This window comes from Olea europaea, chromosome 4 (genome assembly GCF_002742605.1).
Source record: "Olea europaea var. sylvestris chromosome 4, O_europaea_v1, whole genome shotgun sequence".
Lineage (NCBI taxonomy): Eukaryota > Viridiplantae > Streptophyta > Magnoliopsida > Lamiales > Oleaceae > Olea > Olea europaea.
In genome coordinates, this window is record NC_036240.1 from 14,842,859 (window position 1) to 14,861,230 (window position 18,372).

The 18,372-nt window shown below is 33.1% G+C and overlaps 2 protein-coding genes across 2 annotated transcripts; both read right to left on the reverse strand.

Moving 5' to 3' along the window:
* Nucleotides 1-4,581: 4,581 nt before the first annotated feature.
* Nucleotides 4,582-5,688, reverse strand: LOC111393752 (transcription factor IBH1-like). The gene has a single exon (XM_023019442.1). It carries the CDS (start codon nucleotides 5,359-5,361, stop codon nucleotides 4,888-4,890), a length of 474 nt encoding a protein of 157 aa, XP_022875210.1. The 5' UTR covers nucleotides 5,362-5,688; the 3' UTR covers nucleotides 4,582-4,887.
* A 5,469-nt stretch (nucleotides 5,689-11,157) lies between these two features.
* Nucleotides 11,158-17,882, reverse strand: LOC111393753 (fimbrin-2). The gene is made up of 14 exons (XM_023019443.1): nucleotides 17,604-17,882; nucleotides 17,255-17,428; nucleotides 16,084-16,325; nucleotides 15,725-15,896; nucleotides 15,056-15,094; nucleotides 14,813-14,881; nucleotides 14,597-14,713; nucleotides 13,881-14,092; nucleotides 12,890-13,045; nucleotides 12,552-12,751; nucleotides 12,223-12,380; nucleotides 12,001-12,097; nucleotides 11,668-11,759; nucleotides 11,158-11,590 (listed from the first exon to the last, which is right to left on the reverse strand). Exons 1-14 carry the CDS (start codon nucleotides 17,688-17,690, stop codon nucleotides 11,405-11,407), a joined length of 2,001 nt encoding a protein of 666 aa, XP_022875211.1. The 5' UTR covers nucleotides 17,691-17,882; the 3' UTR covers nucleotides 11,158-11,404.
* Between the last annotated feature and the right edge of the window lie 490 nt (nucleotides 17,883-18,372).

Below are 18,372 nucleotides of genomic sequence, written 5' to 3' on the forward strand. Positions count from 1 at the left end.
CCCACCCACCACACACACACACATTGATTTTAATTATAATTGTCGATGGCTTCTCCTCAATGAATAAAGCATCAGTTTCTGATTTCAAAAGACATTATTGAATATATTATCATTGATAATCATTGAGGACGATGCGTCATAGATCACTAAATGCGTCATAATTAATTTCTTCTCTATGAATTAAAATTATCACACAATTCACTATCACCGGCATAATTTCCTTCAACGATCATATGTTTCATTATTTTTTATATTATTGTTCTCTAAAAAGCTCCCTTGGCGAATTTGCTGAAAGCACCCAAATTGCTCGAGTCATCTCGCATGGTGCTAAAAGGGAAGGTTTACATAAAGGAATTCTGGAAAAAGTGGCTCTAATTTGTACTATTTGTGTAAATTTTGCAAGCATCCCATAGTATGCTTACATATCAATTTTAAACACAATCAAATACGAAAGTTTGAACCATCGAATTACCTCTAGCCATAGATGACATGACAGTTTTTTGAAATCAAAATTGTACTTCCTGTTCCAGCAGTTTGACAGCTTCTAATGCCTCGTTCCAGCCTCTAAATGATGGTGTAGTATAAACAAGTAGGCAGAATGGCATTTTGGACCTAAACATTTTTCTTTTTTATAGACTCTTTCCCGTAATTGTAGGAATTATGGACTAATCTCAACAACTTCTAAATTAGCCAAACTTATTATTGGAAGTACAAATCATTGATTAATAGAATAATTAGGCCACACACTGTTTTCCTTAATTAGAATGGAAAATTTCTGCCGAGTTAACTAACTTTTGACTTGGACCCACAGACTTAAACCAATACGATGTCATGGTCCATTGCCACTATTGAAAAGAAAATAAATTAATTAATTTTAATTATGCTATCAACGTACCTCACATGTGCAAGTATTATTGAGGTTGTCCCACAACGATTATGGAATGAGCTGGTGGTCAGTTTATAAGTTAACCTCATTTCTTGAGCTATCTTTTGGAGTTGAGAAGGCGTAATACCACCCAACACTGATATTAAAACACAAATTATCAACAAATCTCAGACCCAACAGTCATGGGAGATGCAATTTGTGTGAGGGGGAGACGAGTTTGGTCTCACCTATGGCCCATTATGTGAGGGGGAGATATGTTTGGTCTCCTGCATGGCCCAATGTGTGAGAGGAAAATGGATTTAGTCTTTCACAAGGCTCAATGTGTGGGGGGAGATTGCTGAGGTTATCTCACGTCGGTTATTGAAGAAGTTGGTGGTCACTGGCCAGTTTATCAATGTAAGGAAAAGTTTCACCTCTTGAGCTAACTTTTGGAGTTGAGAAAGTTCAATACCACCCAACACGTATGTCTAATTTTTATTTTTTCACTAGAGGACCGACCAATTGACAAAAATGGTATGACGTTGAAACAAGAGAGGACATATCTCTACACCATGCATTGACAATTTTAGGCAATATTCAAGCACATGATTAATGTCTCATTTAATATTCTTTTAAATTATCTCATTTAAAAACTTATTTATTAAAACGAAATAAGCTAATTTATGAGGAAATTACATCCATACCAGTATTTAAAGATTGAATTTAAAAAATGAGGTTTAAAGTTTACTTATTCAAACATCAGGTAAATAAATATACTCTCCCCACCCAATTAAAATCCTAAATTATTTTCTCCCTCTGCCCATCTTTTTCCCCTTTTTCTCTGTCTCTCTTATGTCTCTCCCACATGGCCGTTGCTACCGAGTAGCAAGTGCAGCTAATTGCGATCTCATCTGAGCGACACACTACCTCAGCAGCGATAAAACTGACTACCCGAAGCTATGGTTCATTCGGAGCTATAGTACATCATTGGTGCATGTCATATTAGCTCGGCTTGAGGAGGCATTCAACACACCTATTTTGCAGGCTTATGTGTGCTGTTTTGGAGGCTAAAGCAATGACAGAGGCAATCCATTGTTGGAGGGCAAGCCACTTGATGGCTTCGAATCCATTGTCGGAGGATAACCCATGTAAGCCAAGGTCAGTCGGGAAACCTGTGGGTCAAGAGATGGTGATATTGGATGAGAATGGGGTGCAACAAGAGGCTAATGTCAATGGGCAGTGGTGGTTGTGTATGTTGAGATCTGGGTGGTAGTGGTCGTCGTGATAGTGATGAGGTGGTGACATTGGTTGCAGTGGTAGTGTGTTATTATTATTGCTGGTGGTGACGGTGGTGGCATAACGACAGGATGTGACGAAAAGTGTCTGTGACCAACTATTTGGTCGATTTGTGAGCAAGTATTGGTGTTGGATGAGAATCGGGATTTGGTGTTTGGGTGTATGTGACTAATTATCTTGTTCTTTGTGACTAACTATTAAAATGTGACCTTAAAATTCGATAATTTGTGATCAATAAATTTGAAAATATGTGACAATAGATAAATCGTGACCTTTATTTTCTTGATTTGTGACCCTCGAAATAATATGTGACCAATAAATAAATTGTGACCTGTAATTATGTACATGTGACCATTAATTGTATAACTATGACCGTATTATGTTTAATTAATAAATTTTTTTAATTAATTACCTCATACCTGAGTTTTGCAATTTCAAATTATACATCTGACTAATGATTTGGTGTAAACTAAGTCACCGAATTATGATTTTTTCCCCCAAATTGATTTGGGTTCAACAGTAGTGAAGCCAAACATATATATATTTTGTACATGTATCAAAATTAACAACTAAAATTCTATCACGTCGCTATTTGCTTCTCTCTCTCTTTTTTTTTTTTTAAATTTAGATGTGTTATTTTTTCTAGTTTTCAAAGAAAATATCCACACATTTCTATTTGTATTGATTTACACATCGATCCTAGCTATTAATTGGACATATAAAAAATCAATACTATATTTACACGTTAGAAACTTCTTCCAATTTAACAATATAAATATTTTATTTTTTTTTCAAATTTAGCAGTGGGGCTGCACTAATATTTTTCAATAGTTCTTTGTAAAATATGTAGTTGATGATTTCAGTTTTATAATTTTATTTTTCAAAATTCAGGGGCATATTTTTTATGAAGTTTTTCTTAAATAAACTTCTCGCAGTCTCTAGTTGATCATCCTAATTTTATGATTTTCATTGGTATGAATTTTATATATAAATAAATTTGAAACATTTTTTAAAATATATCATATATATCAATTTTTTTTTTTTTGGGTCAAATTATCTTTTAGCAAATTTTATAGGACAGGAACTGAGACGATGTATAACAGTAATCTCTTTAAGAAGAAAGGGGAAATGCTAGAAAAAAAATACTTTTAGTAATTTATTTATTGAAAGATAGAGAACAATTAAATCTTAATAATTGCCAAATATTAAGTTGTTTTGAACTTTTTCTCCCTCTTCTACATTATCACATAACTCATGTGAACGCACTACAACAAAAAAGTGTTTTTGCAACATGTAAAATAAAACATTCATCAATTAAATGTTGCAAATATTGCCATTGGTGTTAGTAATTGAGATTTGACAACATTTTTTAAGTGAATGTTGCTAACGTTACCTTTTGAAAAAGAGTTAAAGGGCAACGTTGTGGAAGAGTATATGGCAACAGTTTTTAAACGTTGCAAAAAATGGACTTTTGTAACGGTGAATAAACGTTACTGTATCTCTTCCCTCAATGACAACCTCAACCCTCGCAACACATTCTAAAACGCTGCAAATGATCTTTTGCAGCGTTTTTTGGCTGCTGCAAAATCCCTTTTTTGGTGTAGTGACGGGAGCTTTCTTTATTCTACACAAAACATGTCTCAACTATCTAATTATTTGTTACCTTAATAATCTTTGATTTGTGCCACTCCCCTTCTTAGTGTATATATATTCAATTACTATCTTATCAATTTTAATAAAACCATACGTGATCTTAATATCTTCATTTTCACTATGTATCTCAAAGATTTTTGTTAGGTAATAGCCAAACACTCGGCACCATTAAGCATAAACCCTATTAATTGTAGTGTAGAACTATCTTTTCAACCTTATAGAAATTTGAATGTCACACATAACTCATTAGCACTTTTTTATTTCACTTATCACACTCTTATCCTGAATCATTTTGAGGTTGTTTGATAAATTTTTTTGATAAAAATCTAGCAAGTTTTGATAAAAGTTAATGAATTATGTGGTTTAAAAAATAACAAAAGTTATGGATCGTGTCAAACGAATGGATAAAATTGAAGTCTCACAGTTAAAAAGTTAATAACAGTTGCGAAAGTTTATGAAACAAGCTCCGAATCCGGCATTATACTAATATAGCCTTATGTACCCTTTATACCTTAGAATCTCCACCGTTAAGCAATATAATGCCAAGAATATTGCTCACCAAGAAAGATAATTAAGGAACTTCAAACAGACAAAACCAGAAAAAGAATAATATACATACCTACTCAAATTCAAGAAATTATTTAGTTATATAAATTCATGCCTTAATTTTTTTTAACAAAACTGAAAATTAATATTTTTTCCCAATATATAATAATTTCTAAAATTTTATCTCTTAAATCCAAATTCAGCATTTGCAATTCAAAAGATGAATATTCCAATCTTCATATATATACATAAATTTACAGACAGTAAACATAAGTCTCATTTTACAAACTTGTAAATATGGTAATAAATTGAAGTAAAAAAAACATACTCTTGAACATATCTAAGCATAGATCATGTATTTGGTATCACAAATATAATACCCTATTATTTGGAGGATGAAAGGGTAAATTTTTATCTCTTATCTTCTTCATCATATCGAATTCAACCCAGATATACATACATACATACAAATACAAATACAAATACACACACATATGTGTGTGTGTATGTATATATAATTGTATGGCTCAATTTGAACAATGATCAACAATATTATTCATGATCTGTACTTGGGTTCTAAGGCATTTTATGTAGTGAGCAGTTTCATTCAATAATCTGCAAAAATCCATACCTTCACCACCTGGTACAAGCTTCTTCAGATCATTTTCCCGATGAAAATTTAAGCTATTTCTAGGGTTTTCTCTTACTTTTCTCCTCCTCAAAGCATGGATTTTGCCTTTTTTCTTCAAAGTGCGATGCAAAGTACGGTTTCTTATCTTCCATAGTACGGTCCGGCTCCAGGCTCTTCTCGACCCGACTGCAGAAGCCATGGATGCATAGGATGCAACTCTAATCATATGATATCTCCTGTATGTCTCCTTCATGGATGGTGAAACTGAAACACTTCTAGTCTTGTTCAGTTTCCTCAGGGCTTGAACGAACCTGTAAGTGAACCTAGTTTTGATTGAATTAGGGTTTGAAGGAGTGGTCTGAGTAGTCATGGAGGGCAAAGAGTAGTGGAATTTGAAACAAGAAATCCAGAAAACAGAAGAAAAATTTAGGGTTTTGAGTGTAGGGTTGGTGCCTGGCTGTTAAAGGCAAAATCTTTTTGGCAAATGAATGGAGCGGGCAACAAGGAAAGATTTTCTTCTGACACAAAGGGGCCTCCCTGTTCAGAAGGACAAAAGAAAAGAAACTTCAGTTCAATTCAGACTTCTGACACACAAGATCTACTTATAATTTATAATTAAAAAGTGTGTGTGTATGAGAGAGAGAGAGCGAGGGAGTCCCCGGCGGGGAGGGGGGTGGGGGTGTCAAGAAAGAACATGTGAAGGGAATGAAGAAAAGAAGAATATTAGGAGAGAAAGGATTGAAAATGGGAGGTGAGAAGGAGACTTGAGAATCAATCTTTTAAATTTTGTGAATTTTAATTTGATTTAATAACAATTAATTAATGTGTTTTCATCTTTCATTTTCAATCAAAGCTTTGGTTTAGTGATGAAAAGAGAGTTTAGTGGGATTGGATAAGGGCCAACCACCATATGATCGCACATGGTTCCATTACCCACTTGAAAATTTGTGGGACATACAATTTTCTTTTTTTCTTTTTTTTTTTTGGGTTCATTATTGATATCTAAATTACATATTTGCCTATACAATTTCTACTTTGTCTCTTTTTCTATTGTCATGCAATTCAAAACCTAACAAATTCAGGGCGACTGTGATGGATACTGGCGGTGGAGGACGGAGCACGGTTTGCAAGTTATAATAATAGATGGAATCGGAATACATAACAAATACTCTCTATCAATCATGCTACTTGTATAATAATGGATGACAACATTTGTTGGTTTTATCACATCCATCCATTTTTTAAATTGTCAAAAACTATTTTTTAAACCATTGGTCCTGATTTCACCACCTCCAATATCATCAACAATATTTGTCAACTCTTTGTAGATGCAGTGTACAGACAGCTCTTGTTCCCTGATTTGTTGGGGCACATCCCACTATTTACCTCCCTCACAAAACTCTAGGGACGGGACAGTGAAACCTTTAAAGTTGGGGTTCAACCTTTTTTTAACAATATTTGTCAACTAACACTATACAAATAGCTTAATTCTACTCTCTATAATCAAGAAAATCAAGCTCTATGAANTTACATGTGAACCAGAAATTTGTTGCTGTCAACTCATTTTACCAATGTAAATTGTACTTCAAATAAAAGTCACTTAAATTGCAACCCGAGAAATTATGTAAAACTGAACTTCATTTTGTGATAGATTTTGTTTAAAGACCTATGTATGAGGGATTTGTGTGTAGCACATACATATTTGTCGAGAGCTATAAAAACTATACTTGAAAACGTTTTATAAGTTGATGGAATGTTTGGAGTTGGGATTAATTTCGTTTGTTTAACCAATTATAAGTACCAATATAAAGTAAGTTATTCAAGAAATAATACATTTAGTTCATCCAAAAATATTGCTCTCTTGACCTATTGCTCACATTACTAAGTACTCTCTAGTCTCTCCCATAACCCCCCAGGGGAATTTCTAAAAGCAACTCAAGAGAAAATATGCTTGAAGCACGATCTTTACTCCATTTCTCTAAATAATAAACAGGTTATACTAAGAAGTAAAACTCGACCAAATAGCTTCTCGGTGTAGGACCATAATTCTTTGGGCTATTTATCCCCTTTCTGCAACGGTCTGAGTTTCAACTTCTTTATTCTTAAGAGAATCCTCCTCTCTTTAACATATCATATCAATCAATCAGTAGACGATATAGTAAATATACATCATAGATACGCTTGTGGTAAGAATCAACAATCTTAAAAGAGCCATTAATTTAAGATAAGAAAGGATTTTCCTCGAATCAATAAATCTCCACATAAACGCATACACAAACAGACATGCAAACCAAATGCACGCTTGGCTGGAAATATTCTTGAAGAGGTAGCCTTCAATAGCAAAAGAGGAACATGGTAGGTCCATCTTGCTTGCTTAGAGGTTAATGTGACATATACATACAAATTATACACATCAAAGTACGCTTTAAAATTAAGACTTCTTAACTAATTCCATGATTAGGGTTCCATTTACACACACACACACACACACACACATATATTCACATGCATGCTTCTTCTTTAAATCAATTTGTTGTTAGGACCACTAGAAATTGTCTTATGACTCATCAACAGGTGTATTCCTTAATTAATATCAACTAAATGAATAATTTATATAGCATTAACTTCTCTTGATTTGCCTTAGAGTCGAGCTGTCATGCACCCTATATTCACGGAAAAACATATTGTAATGTTTAATATATAAAGAGTAATGCTATTTGCAGTTACTCACTGCGTCAGTCGCTCTACCTGGCATATACATGACAGGTGGTTATTTGATGCATTAATAAAAAAGAGTAATGTTATTTGCAATTACTCACTGCGACAGTCGCTCTACGTGGCATACACATGACAGGTGGTTATTTGATACATTAATGTGGTAGTTTTTTTAATTCATTAATGCATCAAATAACCACATGTTATGTGTATGCCACGTAGGGCAACTGTCGCAGTGAGCGACTGCAAATTGCATTATTCATATATAAATAAACAAATTTATCCTTTTTAAAAAATAATAATAAATGTTTAGATGAGATGATTATTTGATATGGATTTATGGCTAAAAATGATTCTTGCTTCAAAACTAAATATTATCTATTTTGAAAAGTGTCTCTTTCTTATTTAACAAAGCACAAAATGACAAGTATCATCTCCCACTTGACCAACGCCTCCTCTGTTGAGAATTAGAAATCATAATTCTACTCCCGAGAGAAGATTCACAACCCTATCTTCTTTAAATCTCCACCCCTTCCACCCGGTCTTTCATGATGGTAATACAAAATTCTAATGACGACTAGTGGCGGATTTAAGGGTTGGCCAGCTAGGGCGGCCGCTCTAGCAAGATTTGTCGGAGAGTTTTTTTTTTTTTTTTGATAATAGATAAAAAATTTAGGTTATATAACTAATAGTTCATTTTATTTTTAAATCTCTCTTTTACTTAATTGGTTAGAGCTTGCATTTTTATATTACAAGTCTTGGATTCGATTCATTTCTGGCTATTTCATTGTGCAAAATTTTTATTTCTACAATATTTAGCAAAATTAAATCCCTAAGGAAAGGATTCAAACCTATAACTTTTAATTTGGATGATTGGAAGTTTAACCATCATGGCAATGGTTGAATTTTGGATCTAAGTTTAACAAAATAATATATGTTAAGACTCTAGGCAAGTCAATGACTATTTTTTATTTATTTTTTGTTGGTTTTTGTTATTTCAAATATTTTATGCTTTAATAATTTATAAGATGTGACTTATGAGTTTTAATTTATATGTTATTTGAGAATTTGTCTACTATGAATTGTGATATTAAAAATTAATTTGAATATCGTGAAATGTGAATATATGATTTACGAAAATTGAAAATGAGAAATTGGGGAATTTATAATTTGTGATGAATTGGTGTTGAAAATTGGAAATTGAAACTTTAATTATATTTTAAAATTAATTTTAATTACATTTAATCTTTGATTCACGTTCAATTCTCACACTGATTATAGAATGATTTTTTCAATTGAATCTCAATCTAGTTCTTGTAGTGGTGTATCTAATTTTTCAACTACTGTTAATCAAGTAAATGATTTCTTAAGCATTGATAACACAAAGAAGTTTTATGTATTATGTAATTTATATTATTTTGGATTGTATTGAAATATAATATGATATAAATATACGATTTTTATGTTTTAGTGTATTTACATATAGATCGAAGAATTTTTAATATTATTTTATTTAATATTTATAAACGATATCGATCGATAGTCAACGACCAATGATCAACGGCTGCCCTAACTGAGTCGAAATCCTGGATTCGCCCCTGATGATGACTTCTATTTATAAGATAAATTAGGGTAAAATTGCTATTACTAGTATGAAATTAGGGTTCTCTACTTTACGATTAGTATACTGACTCCAAACAACAAAAATAATTAAATTCTATCATTTAACAATCTCACATTTAGAGACTAATTCACCATCAATGACTTCTCTGCAGTAACAACAACTCCTCAATCTCGAAAGAGAAGTCCAACTAAAATATGGCTTCGTACAACAACAATAATTAATTTTCACAATTTAAGATTCTCTAAATGGTTGGATAGAGCTTAATTATTTGAATCTTGTACGTGTATACATTTTTTATTCTTCTTCGTTTTTATGTACACACAAATAAATATCGTAGATTCAAGAGATTTATTCTTACCTTTACTCCCATAAAAAAATCGTCCAAGTCTTTGTATGTATTTACATATAGATCGAAGAATTTTTAATATTATTTTATTTAATATTTATAAACGATATCGATCGATAGTCAACGACCAATGATCAACGGCTGCCCTAACTGAATCGAAATCCTGGATTCGCCCCTGATGATGACTTCTATTTATAAGATAAATTAGGGTAAAATTGCTATTACTAGTATGAAATTAGGGTTCTCTACTTTACGATTAGTATACTGACTCCGAACAACAAAAATAATTAAACTCTATCATTTAACAATCTCACATTTAGAGACTAATTCACCATCAATGACTTCTCTGCAGTAACAACAACTCCTCAATCTCGAAAGAGAAGTCCAACTAAAATATGGCTTCGTACAACAACAATAATTAAGTTTCACAATTTAAGATTCTCTAAATGGTTGGATAGAGCTTAATTATTTGAATCTTGTACGTGTATACATTTTTTATTCTTCTTCGTTTTTATGTACACACAAATAAATATCGTAGATTCAAGAGATTTATTCTTACCTTTACTCCCATAAAAAAATCGTCCAAGTCTTTGTAAGGATTGAGCAAAAGGCTAATGAAGGAAACTTTAAGCCAAAAGGGTATTTTGTATTATGAAATTTTGACTAATGAAGAATTTTATTTACTAAGAAAGTTACAAAAGAAAGTTAGTCCTTTTCAGTTTTCAGAAAATTTCCTCCAAATAATCTTTCATCTTAACTTAATTGAGTACAATTGCATTTAGCGTGCTGATGATTAGAAGTTGCTTATAATCTTTATCATCGCTAATATTTTAAAGTTCGGGATGTAACAAGTTGACTTCAAACATACTTTCTTTTCTTTTAAGACAGTTGAGTTGTTCCAACATTTTAAGTTCGTCTACTGGACAATCTTCATCAATTTCAATGTTAAAAGTTACGTGTGTATTGAAAAGAGATTATCGGCTTATTTTTCAATGAAATAGAAATAAATAAATTTAAAAAAAATAAAATTGCTCATTTGATGTTGTAACAATTTGATCTACAACATTTTTTTAATACGAATTGTAACAACCTTTAAATTTGTAAAAAGTGGGCGTCAAAAGACGATTTCCATCTCTTTGACCGTCGAAAGATATGTTTGCATTAGAAAACCAATTATATGCTTATTTTTAAATTAAAATAATAATAATAAAATGTCAGAATAAAGAATGAACTAGCACCACAATGGATCATCCTAATATTCTTTTTCCGATTCCTTTTTCTTAAACATAAAATTTTGGTACGCAACACTTTCGAAGAGAAGTCAAAATTTTCTATTGATTCTAATACTGCATATCAAATATATGCATGTTTGTGGATTTCTACAGCTGATAATTATGATCTTTAATTATGCATGCTCGAGTTACCTCCTTATTCTCGTCTGCCCGCACTTTTTGGGATCAATATTCATTACCAAAATGGAGTATAACTGAATTTCAATGCCCTGGATATGCTAAGAACTAAGAATTGCAAATACACATCAAATTTATGAGCAAAGGTGTTCAATCCTCTCAATCCAAATACTATTCACATATGCTGCACTTGCTTCAGCAAAACTGCATTCCAAAATCATCTATTTCTACAAACTCAATACACTGTAATCACCAAAAAATTCATTAAGAACCAATAGATGAAACTTTTGGCTAAAACTACTCAAAGTTCAACTTATCATTAGTTGATGCTGTTATCATCTGTTGATGATTCAGAAGCCGTATCATCCGTAGTCGAGTTCGAGGTCGTATCCAAAATGCTTCCACTCTCACTATCTGAAGATCCACAGGGCCTCTCTTCCAGAGGTGGTTTTAAGGTCCAGTACATAATACTTGCTGTCAATGTTAGGATCATCTTCTGGTTTACCTGGTGGAAAAAGTTGTCCACATTATATTATTTTCAGAAAAATTCATTAAGTACATAACTGAATAAGTAAAATTTACCTCGATTATATCTTCAGGAAGCAAAAATATCGAACATCCAAGCTTCCTTGCTATACTGATAATGTAGGTTGCATTCATCTTTTTCTCCTCCTCTACATTACACAAATTTCAGGAAATAAATTGTCGGATTTAAAAGCAAAAGGACATGAGGGCAAGTTGCTACTCAAGATTCCGAGTAAGCATTATGTCTATCCACATTTAAGTATATTTCATCTATTGCAATCCTGATTTAAAATCCCACTGCGATACGCAATATTGAACGACTTCAGTTATTCCAGGATTCATGTTTGATCAAACAACATTTTTTATGGCCGAAACCTTAAGGAAACATACCACTCTGTCCTTTCGTAACAAGACTCCAGTTGACAGATCGAGGAAGTACGGCACTAAGCAGCTCAAGGAAAAATATTCCATCTGACAAACTCTTATCCTGCGAATAAAAATATTTGATGAATATCATGATCTAATTTATGTTACATACATAAAACAGATAGGGTGCTGCTGCATTTTGCAATCAACATTTGTGAAAGGAAAATGCTTCAGAATATAATATACCTTAAAACTGGCCATACGGGTCTGGCGCCCTGAATTTCTTACTTTGGTGTTTGCCCACTCTAAAATGTCAGCATCAACAATTTCCTTCCCATGGGAATGGAATCTTAAGTTCTTCAAGAGTTGAAGGATATTGAATCGCATCAGCTGCCATAGATAGGCTGAAAGTAAAGACATTGGCCCTTTAGTTCATGATCATATGATATTTAACCAAAAAGGTTAAAATACGCATGATTTAGATTCATGGAACAGTCATACGCCATTATAATAAGCAATAACTTGGCAGTTTAATCCCGGTACTGCATTAAAACAAAATGTAGTATAGAACATACCCAGTATTAGTTTCTTATTTCCTTGAACAATGTCATTTCCAGCGATATTAACAAGGGAGAACTTCAGCTGTTTCCCAATCTTGACAACTTGGTTGCAATTTTCTACTTTTCTGAATGGCATTTTAATTGGTGGTTTAGTAGCGATTTTCCAGTTGACAATCCCTGGGGATACTTTGTCAAGCGTCTCTAGAAGAACCCATCTGCCGAGAACAAAAGGTTCATTTAGAATGGCAATAACTTATAATACCTTATAATGAATTTTAGACATTTGAAACTCCGACAGCAGATGTATCTCTCTTTCATTTTGTTGGCATAGTTGCTAGCAGAATTACACTCACCCATTTCTGACATCTTCAAAAATATTGTCAATGTATGTGGAATTTCCCAGACTATTTATCCAAAAGCGGAATGATCTCTCTTCTCTGGAGATTTGGGTGTCATCCGGCAAAGTTTCAAGAAAAGATATTTGCTTTGTTTGGGTTGAGAGTCCATTCCTACATATGAAAGGTCATGTCGTATTTTATGTTAGACCAACAATAATCATAATAAATTATCAGAGTAACAAGAAATAGTGCAAATTCCCGAATCTTAGAAGCAAGACATTAGAGTGATAATTTAGAAGATTTACAAATCAAACAAGTTTTAAAGTGCAGCATCATTGTAGAATCAATCAGCTAGTATAAAAAGTTTTCCTCAAGTAGCACTGTTTAATAGATTAGTTTTGTAAATACCAACAAAGGAAGTGATGGTCAGATGGTGTTTTTACTCACAACAAGTTATATCTTGAAGGAAGATGATTAAGTCCTATTACTTCACAACACCTTGAATTACGCATATTATATGCAGTTAAGAATTGGTCAAATTGATCATAACAAATCTCCAACGTTTTTGTTTACCATCTAGAAAACTCGCTTAAATAGACACTCATAAATAAAGTAAGCTAATACTAAAATCATATAAACAAAATTAAGGTTTACAGAGGCAAATGCAAAGCATCAAATTTGCCAACGCAAACAGATTGTCATAAGATGGCATTGCATTCCTGTTGTATTTCTTTAAGCATTAAATCAATTTAGTTCAGATGTATTCAACAATTGTGCTTCTGTGTAATCTTGAAGTCATGTTTAAAAGGTAAAGCAAGAGTGCTTATTGTCTTTCGATTTCTACTTATTTTGTTACAGGCTGACCTAATTTTTATCTCACATCATGAGTAGGTAATCGTTTTACAATTAGTAAAACTGGATTTATGGATAGTTTTATTAATGGGATTTAAGGATAATGTAATTCCACCAAATGCTTCTGAAAGTAAAAAAAATAAAAAATTCTCACCTGTGCTGGAATATATGTGCCACAAAAGCAAGATTAAGATTTGGAGAGCCTTCTACAATATCTTTTGCTGTTAGGTATCTCTTGCAACCCATCCTATCAGCATGCTCGAGAACTAACTTAGCTCTTTCTGAAGGATCTTTTACTTTCAGTGTCGATGGATTACTGTGTTCTGGTGCTAGGACATTCAGAAGATGAGCATAAGCCTCTGCATCCTGTATAGAGAGATTTTCATTTAAATTTAGAAGAGATAATTAGATCAGACCTACCAATCTAGAAAAAAACGAAAAGGGAAAACCATTACACTCAGATTCAGATTAAAAGATGAAGATACAAGAAATTCTCAGTTAATTTACTGGTTCAATTTCTAAGTTTTCTCAAAGAATACAGTGTAAAGACGAGGTTTGTGGATTTTGACAAATGCTTTTTTTTCAACATTTTTGCATAATTTTAATGATTTACAATTTTCAAATACTATTCCTCAGAGCAGGTTCTGCTGAATCTCAACTCGTTGTTCCAAAGTCTAACAACAATGTAAAACTAAATTTGATTCCAGCCATGAAAGAAAATTAACATTAAAAGGACGAACTATGCAATGTAAATTCTGAAGAACTAACGTCCTAGGGGTTGTTGGCCTTTTCCTTTAAATGAAGAAAAGTTCGCTTGCATGAAGGACCAACAAACCCGTAGATTTTTTAAATCAATTCGTTTTCAGTTACCTTTACATCAGATGAGAAGTTTGTGACTGTCTTCGTGTATCCTGCCTTTTTCAACTGAAAGTTCATCCACCTAAGCAAGATCTTTTCTGGTGCCAGACTCATAAGCTCCTCCACATCCTGATATTCCAAGTACGAAGTGACAAAATTTAACACTTGGAAGACTGACATTGTAATATTTTTACACCCGATAAATATAGGAAATCATTTAGAAATTACCTTACTGTCATCAACCAGCTCCACCAGCTGCGGCGTTTTCTTTAAGTTCAGGTCTGCCAACAGTTGTATCTGAAACAGCATATGGAATGAAGTACTAGATTAGTGGCGCTGTGGCATACAGTGAAATATTCGTGCAAATAGCATTTAGATCAATCAATTGAGAGACCTAACTGCCTATTATTGGACACCCTGAACTTTTGCTAATGACCAATATTTTCATTAAATACAACTGCACATTCTCACCTTAATAATCTGAGATATCAACCCAAGAACAAGGTGTCTCTGAAAATAAAACACAAGGAAGAAGGTTGTCAGCTTGTAGCTCATATATAAAACTAGAGAAGTAGATAAATAGGAGTAACATGACCCAAGTACAGCACAACTATAGATGATTGATAATTCAAAACAAAAAATGAGTTTACCAAGCAACAAATACAGCCACTGCACTACCCAATATAAAGAGGGGAAAATATATGGTCCTTATACAGGGAGGATGAGAAGAATAGCATCATTAAAAGGAGGAGCTGAAAATTAGGAGCAAAAACTACATATGTATGATGTCAAAGTGATTACATTGGATCAAATCAATTGACAGGAAAACTATCAAGCACATTTAAAAAAGCAGAATTAAGTTCATTTTTTACCATAACAGAACATCTAGAATTGGCCTCAACAATATTTCTAAAATTCAAGGCTCCCGAGGAACAAAGAAGGGAAATAAAAGAAAAACACCGCTAATAATTTGACATAACAAGCTATTGATAATTTAGAGTCACCAATCCAGAGACGACCGAAATAAATTACATTTAAAACTAATTATTTACGTTCAGTCAAACTCCACTTGAAAACCAGACGAAATGTGAAAAATAACCATAATCTAGCAATTATTTGTTTATGAAAGCAGGCACGCACCCTTCCTTCAATAAAGTCTTGTGTCCCTATATTTACAACAGTACACCCAATTGCCTTGGCAGAGTTCAGGCATAAGGTGTGATTCTCATTCCTCTCCCATGGATTAAGCTCCCTCTTTGTATTGATAGCCCGTTCATCAATTGTTCCCGGTACGGCAACGTTAATAAGCTTACTGCATTAAGGAAGCACATTTCATGGTAAATATTTGAAGCAATGTTCAGCAAACTTAATTCATGTTTGGTACACGGCATTGGATAGGACTCAACAATAGCATCTTCTTCCTCAATAGTGTCCAATACTATCCAAACCTCTCCACCAAACATGTGAATACTGTACAGAATGCAACCATAGATAATCACCAGATAAGAACTCCATCCTTGGCAATCTCAAAGAGATCATTTGCTGAAGGTTCTAGGGGAAGGTACTTCTTTAAAAATTTATCCTCCGCAAGATAGTTATTGATATGAGCAACATATGATGCCTTCTCAGATTCACTTATTGTATGAAGCAGTGTAGAAGTTGGTGACTTCAGAAATGCAGATGCGTTTTTTGCACCACTTCCTCTCCTTTCTGTTGCAAGCGCCAGGAGTTTCAAATAAACCTGCAAAAGAATAATAAAACCTTCATGCTAAACAAACAGAATAAAAGAAATACAGAAAGCAAAATTATAACTGCCAAACTGCATCAGCCCAAAAGTCACAAGAAAAAGGAAGGACAGAAATAAAACACAGGAACTGCTGAAACCAAAATTTAGAAACCATAAAAATAATGAGAATTTTTTTTTTTTATATTTGACTCTTCAAAAGCTAAATATTTTACATAGATTCAACCAAATGTCCATGAACCTAATGGTTCATCACAAAGTGATTGATGGTGACTGACTTAACCTGAACTTTAGATGCCAAAAAATAAAATAAAAAAGACGAGTTAAAAGCCACTAGCCTTGGCAAATAGAAACCTTCACTTTTTGGGGATCGAAATGGAAGAGTTTAGATTTTAATGTTGAATGCTTTTTCTTACCCAACATTATGTGGACATAGAAAGAGAATCACAATCCCTTTGCAACGAATTTTCACTCCCAACGGATACAAGAAAAAGGATTTAATGATGAACATGGAGAAAAAGGATTTACATAGCCCACCGTAAAATGTAAATAGAATTAGGCTGTTGTTGTATAAAGTCACTGATTGGGAAGGAAATTGACATTAAAAAGAACCCTTAAAGTAAGTGGAACAAAAAACTGTAGTAACTTTAATCCTCTTTTCACTCCCAACGGATACAAGAAAAAGGAAAACATTTTCCAAGATAAACCCTGTTTTCGCATATAGCTAACTCTAGATAGAAGATTCATTCTTCTCTTGAAATTCTGAATAACAAACAAAATCAAATTGATTTGAGAGTACTCATTTCTATGAACTTTCTCAAGCAACATTCAATATACCTGTCCGATCAGAAAAATCCAAACTCTAAACACACGCATCTACACAATAAATGAACGCACATAGTCAGTGTCTCTGTTAGTATGTTTACCCGAAGAAAGAGTTCGAAATCAACTTCATCTTCCAAATTCGTATATGAATCCTGAAGAAAAGAAGATCTCTCCTGCTCCGTAAGATTCTCTCCGACATGTTTTATCCTAGACATTTTCCCCGGCAAATCAGCCAGCTTCAAGCCACCGCTATTCTCCCTCCTCATTGTCATGAACTGCAACCAAAATCCCATTAACACCGAACAAACCAAAGCACAGAAAAGAAGATAAAAGAATTCACTCAAGAACTCAAAAGAAAAAATCCCATTAATTTCACATGTAACCAAAAGTAAATCAAAGAACCCAAAAATTATAATAAAAAAAGGCTTACGAATTTGATTAAAAACTTACGTGGGTTTTCAAGCTCCGGAGCTCTACTTGAGTGAATTGATTCTGAAGCCATGGATCCGACACAAACACTCCAACGTAACCAGCCATTTTTTGAATTCTGGGTTGTTTCTTTCTGATTGAAACTCGAATGATTTGCAGAGAAATTAATCGATTATAGAAGGAAAAGGAGAAGGAAAAAAAGTGCGTTAGGAGACACTGGGGGACGGGAGGAGAGCTGTCAGCAAAGCAAGTTCAAAGATGAATTTGAACTATGAATTCAAAATATGACTACAATGTCCTCTTGGATTAGCAAGATACCAACTTTTTGGATCGAATAAAAATTTATTTTAATGCTAAGTGCCATGACCTCATTAACTCTCATAACGGTCACTTGTAGTTGAACTGTTCCTTCTTTTTCCACTGTTCATACTAATTACTATCACATGGATGGGGTGAATTAGGGTTCCTTACTTCATTGCTCATTTACAAAAAGTGCTTCAAATTATGGATCCTACTTTTGACTCTTTATTTCTCGTGATTCGTAAATTTTGTAACGGCTTATAATGAACATATAAATAAGTTTGTATCACAAAATCAAAATGTACAGATAAAAAATAATTTAACTTGTTAAATCTTTTCATTAGTATTGGACTCGAATTTTTCGTAAAACTACGAGATCAAGTTAAAAGCCTTAACTCTCGGAATCAACGAGCCTTTTTTATATCAAATTACTGATTATGAAGTTCGACATGAGTTTTTGTAGGAATTGTTGATATTCTTAAGCTAACAA

Coding starts and splice junctions, on each gene's coding strand:
- LOC111393752 (XM_023019442.1), bottom strand. CDS start 5,361: ATGACTACTCAGACCACTCCTTCAAACCCTAATTCAATCAAAACTAGG.
- LOC111393753 (XM_023019443.1), bottom strand. CDS start 17,690: ATGGCTGGTTACGTTGGAGTGTTTGTGTCGGATCCATGGCTTCAGAAT. Junction 16,326..17,254: donor ATTTCGAACTCTTTCTTCGG/GTAAACATACTA, acceptor ATTCTTTTGCAG/GTTTATTTGAAACTCCTGGC. Junction 14,714..14,812: donor AGCTGGTTGATGACAGTAAG/GTAATTTCTAAA, acceptor TTGGAATATCAG/GATGTGGAGGAGCTTATGAG.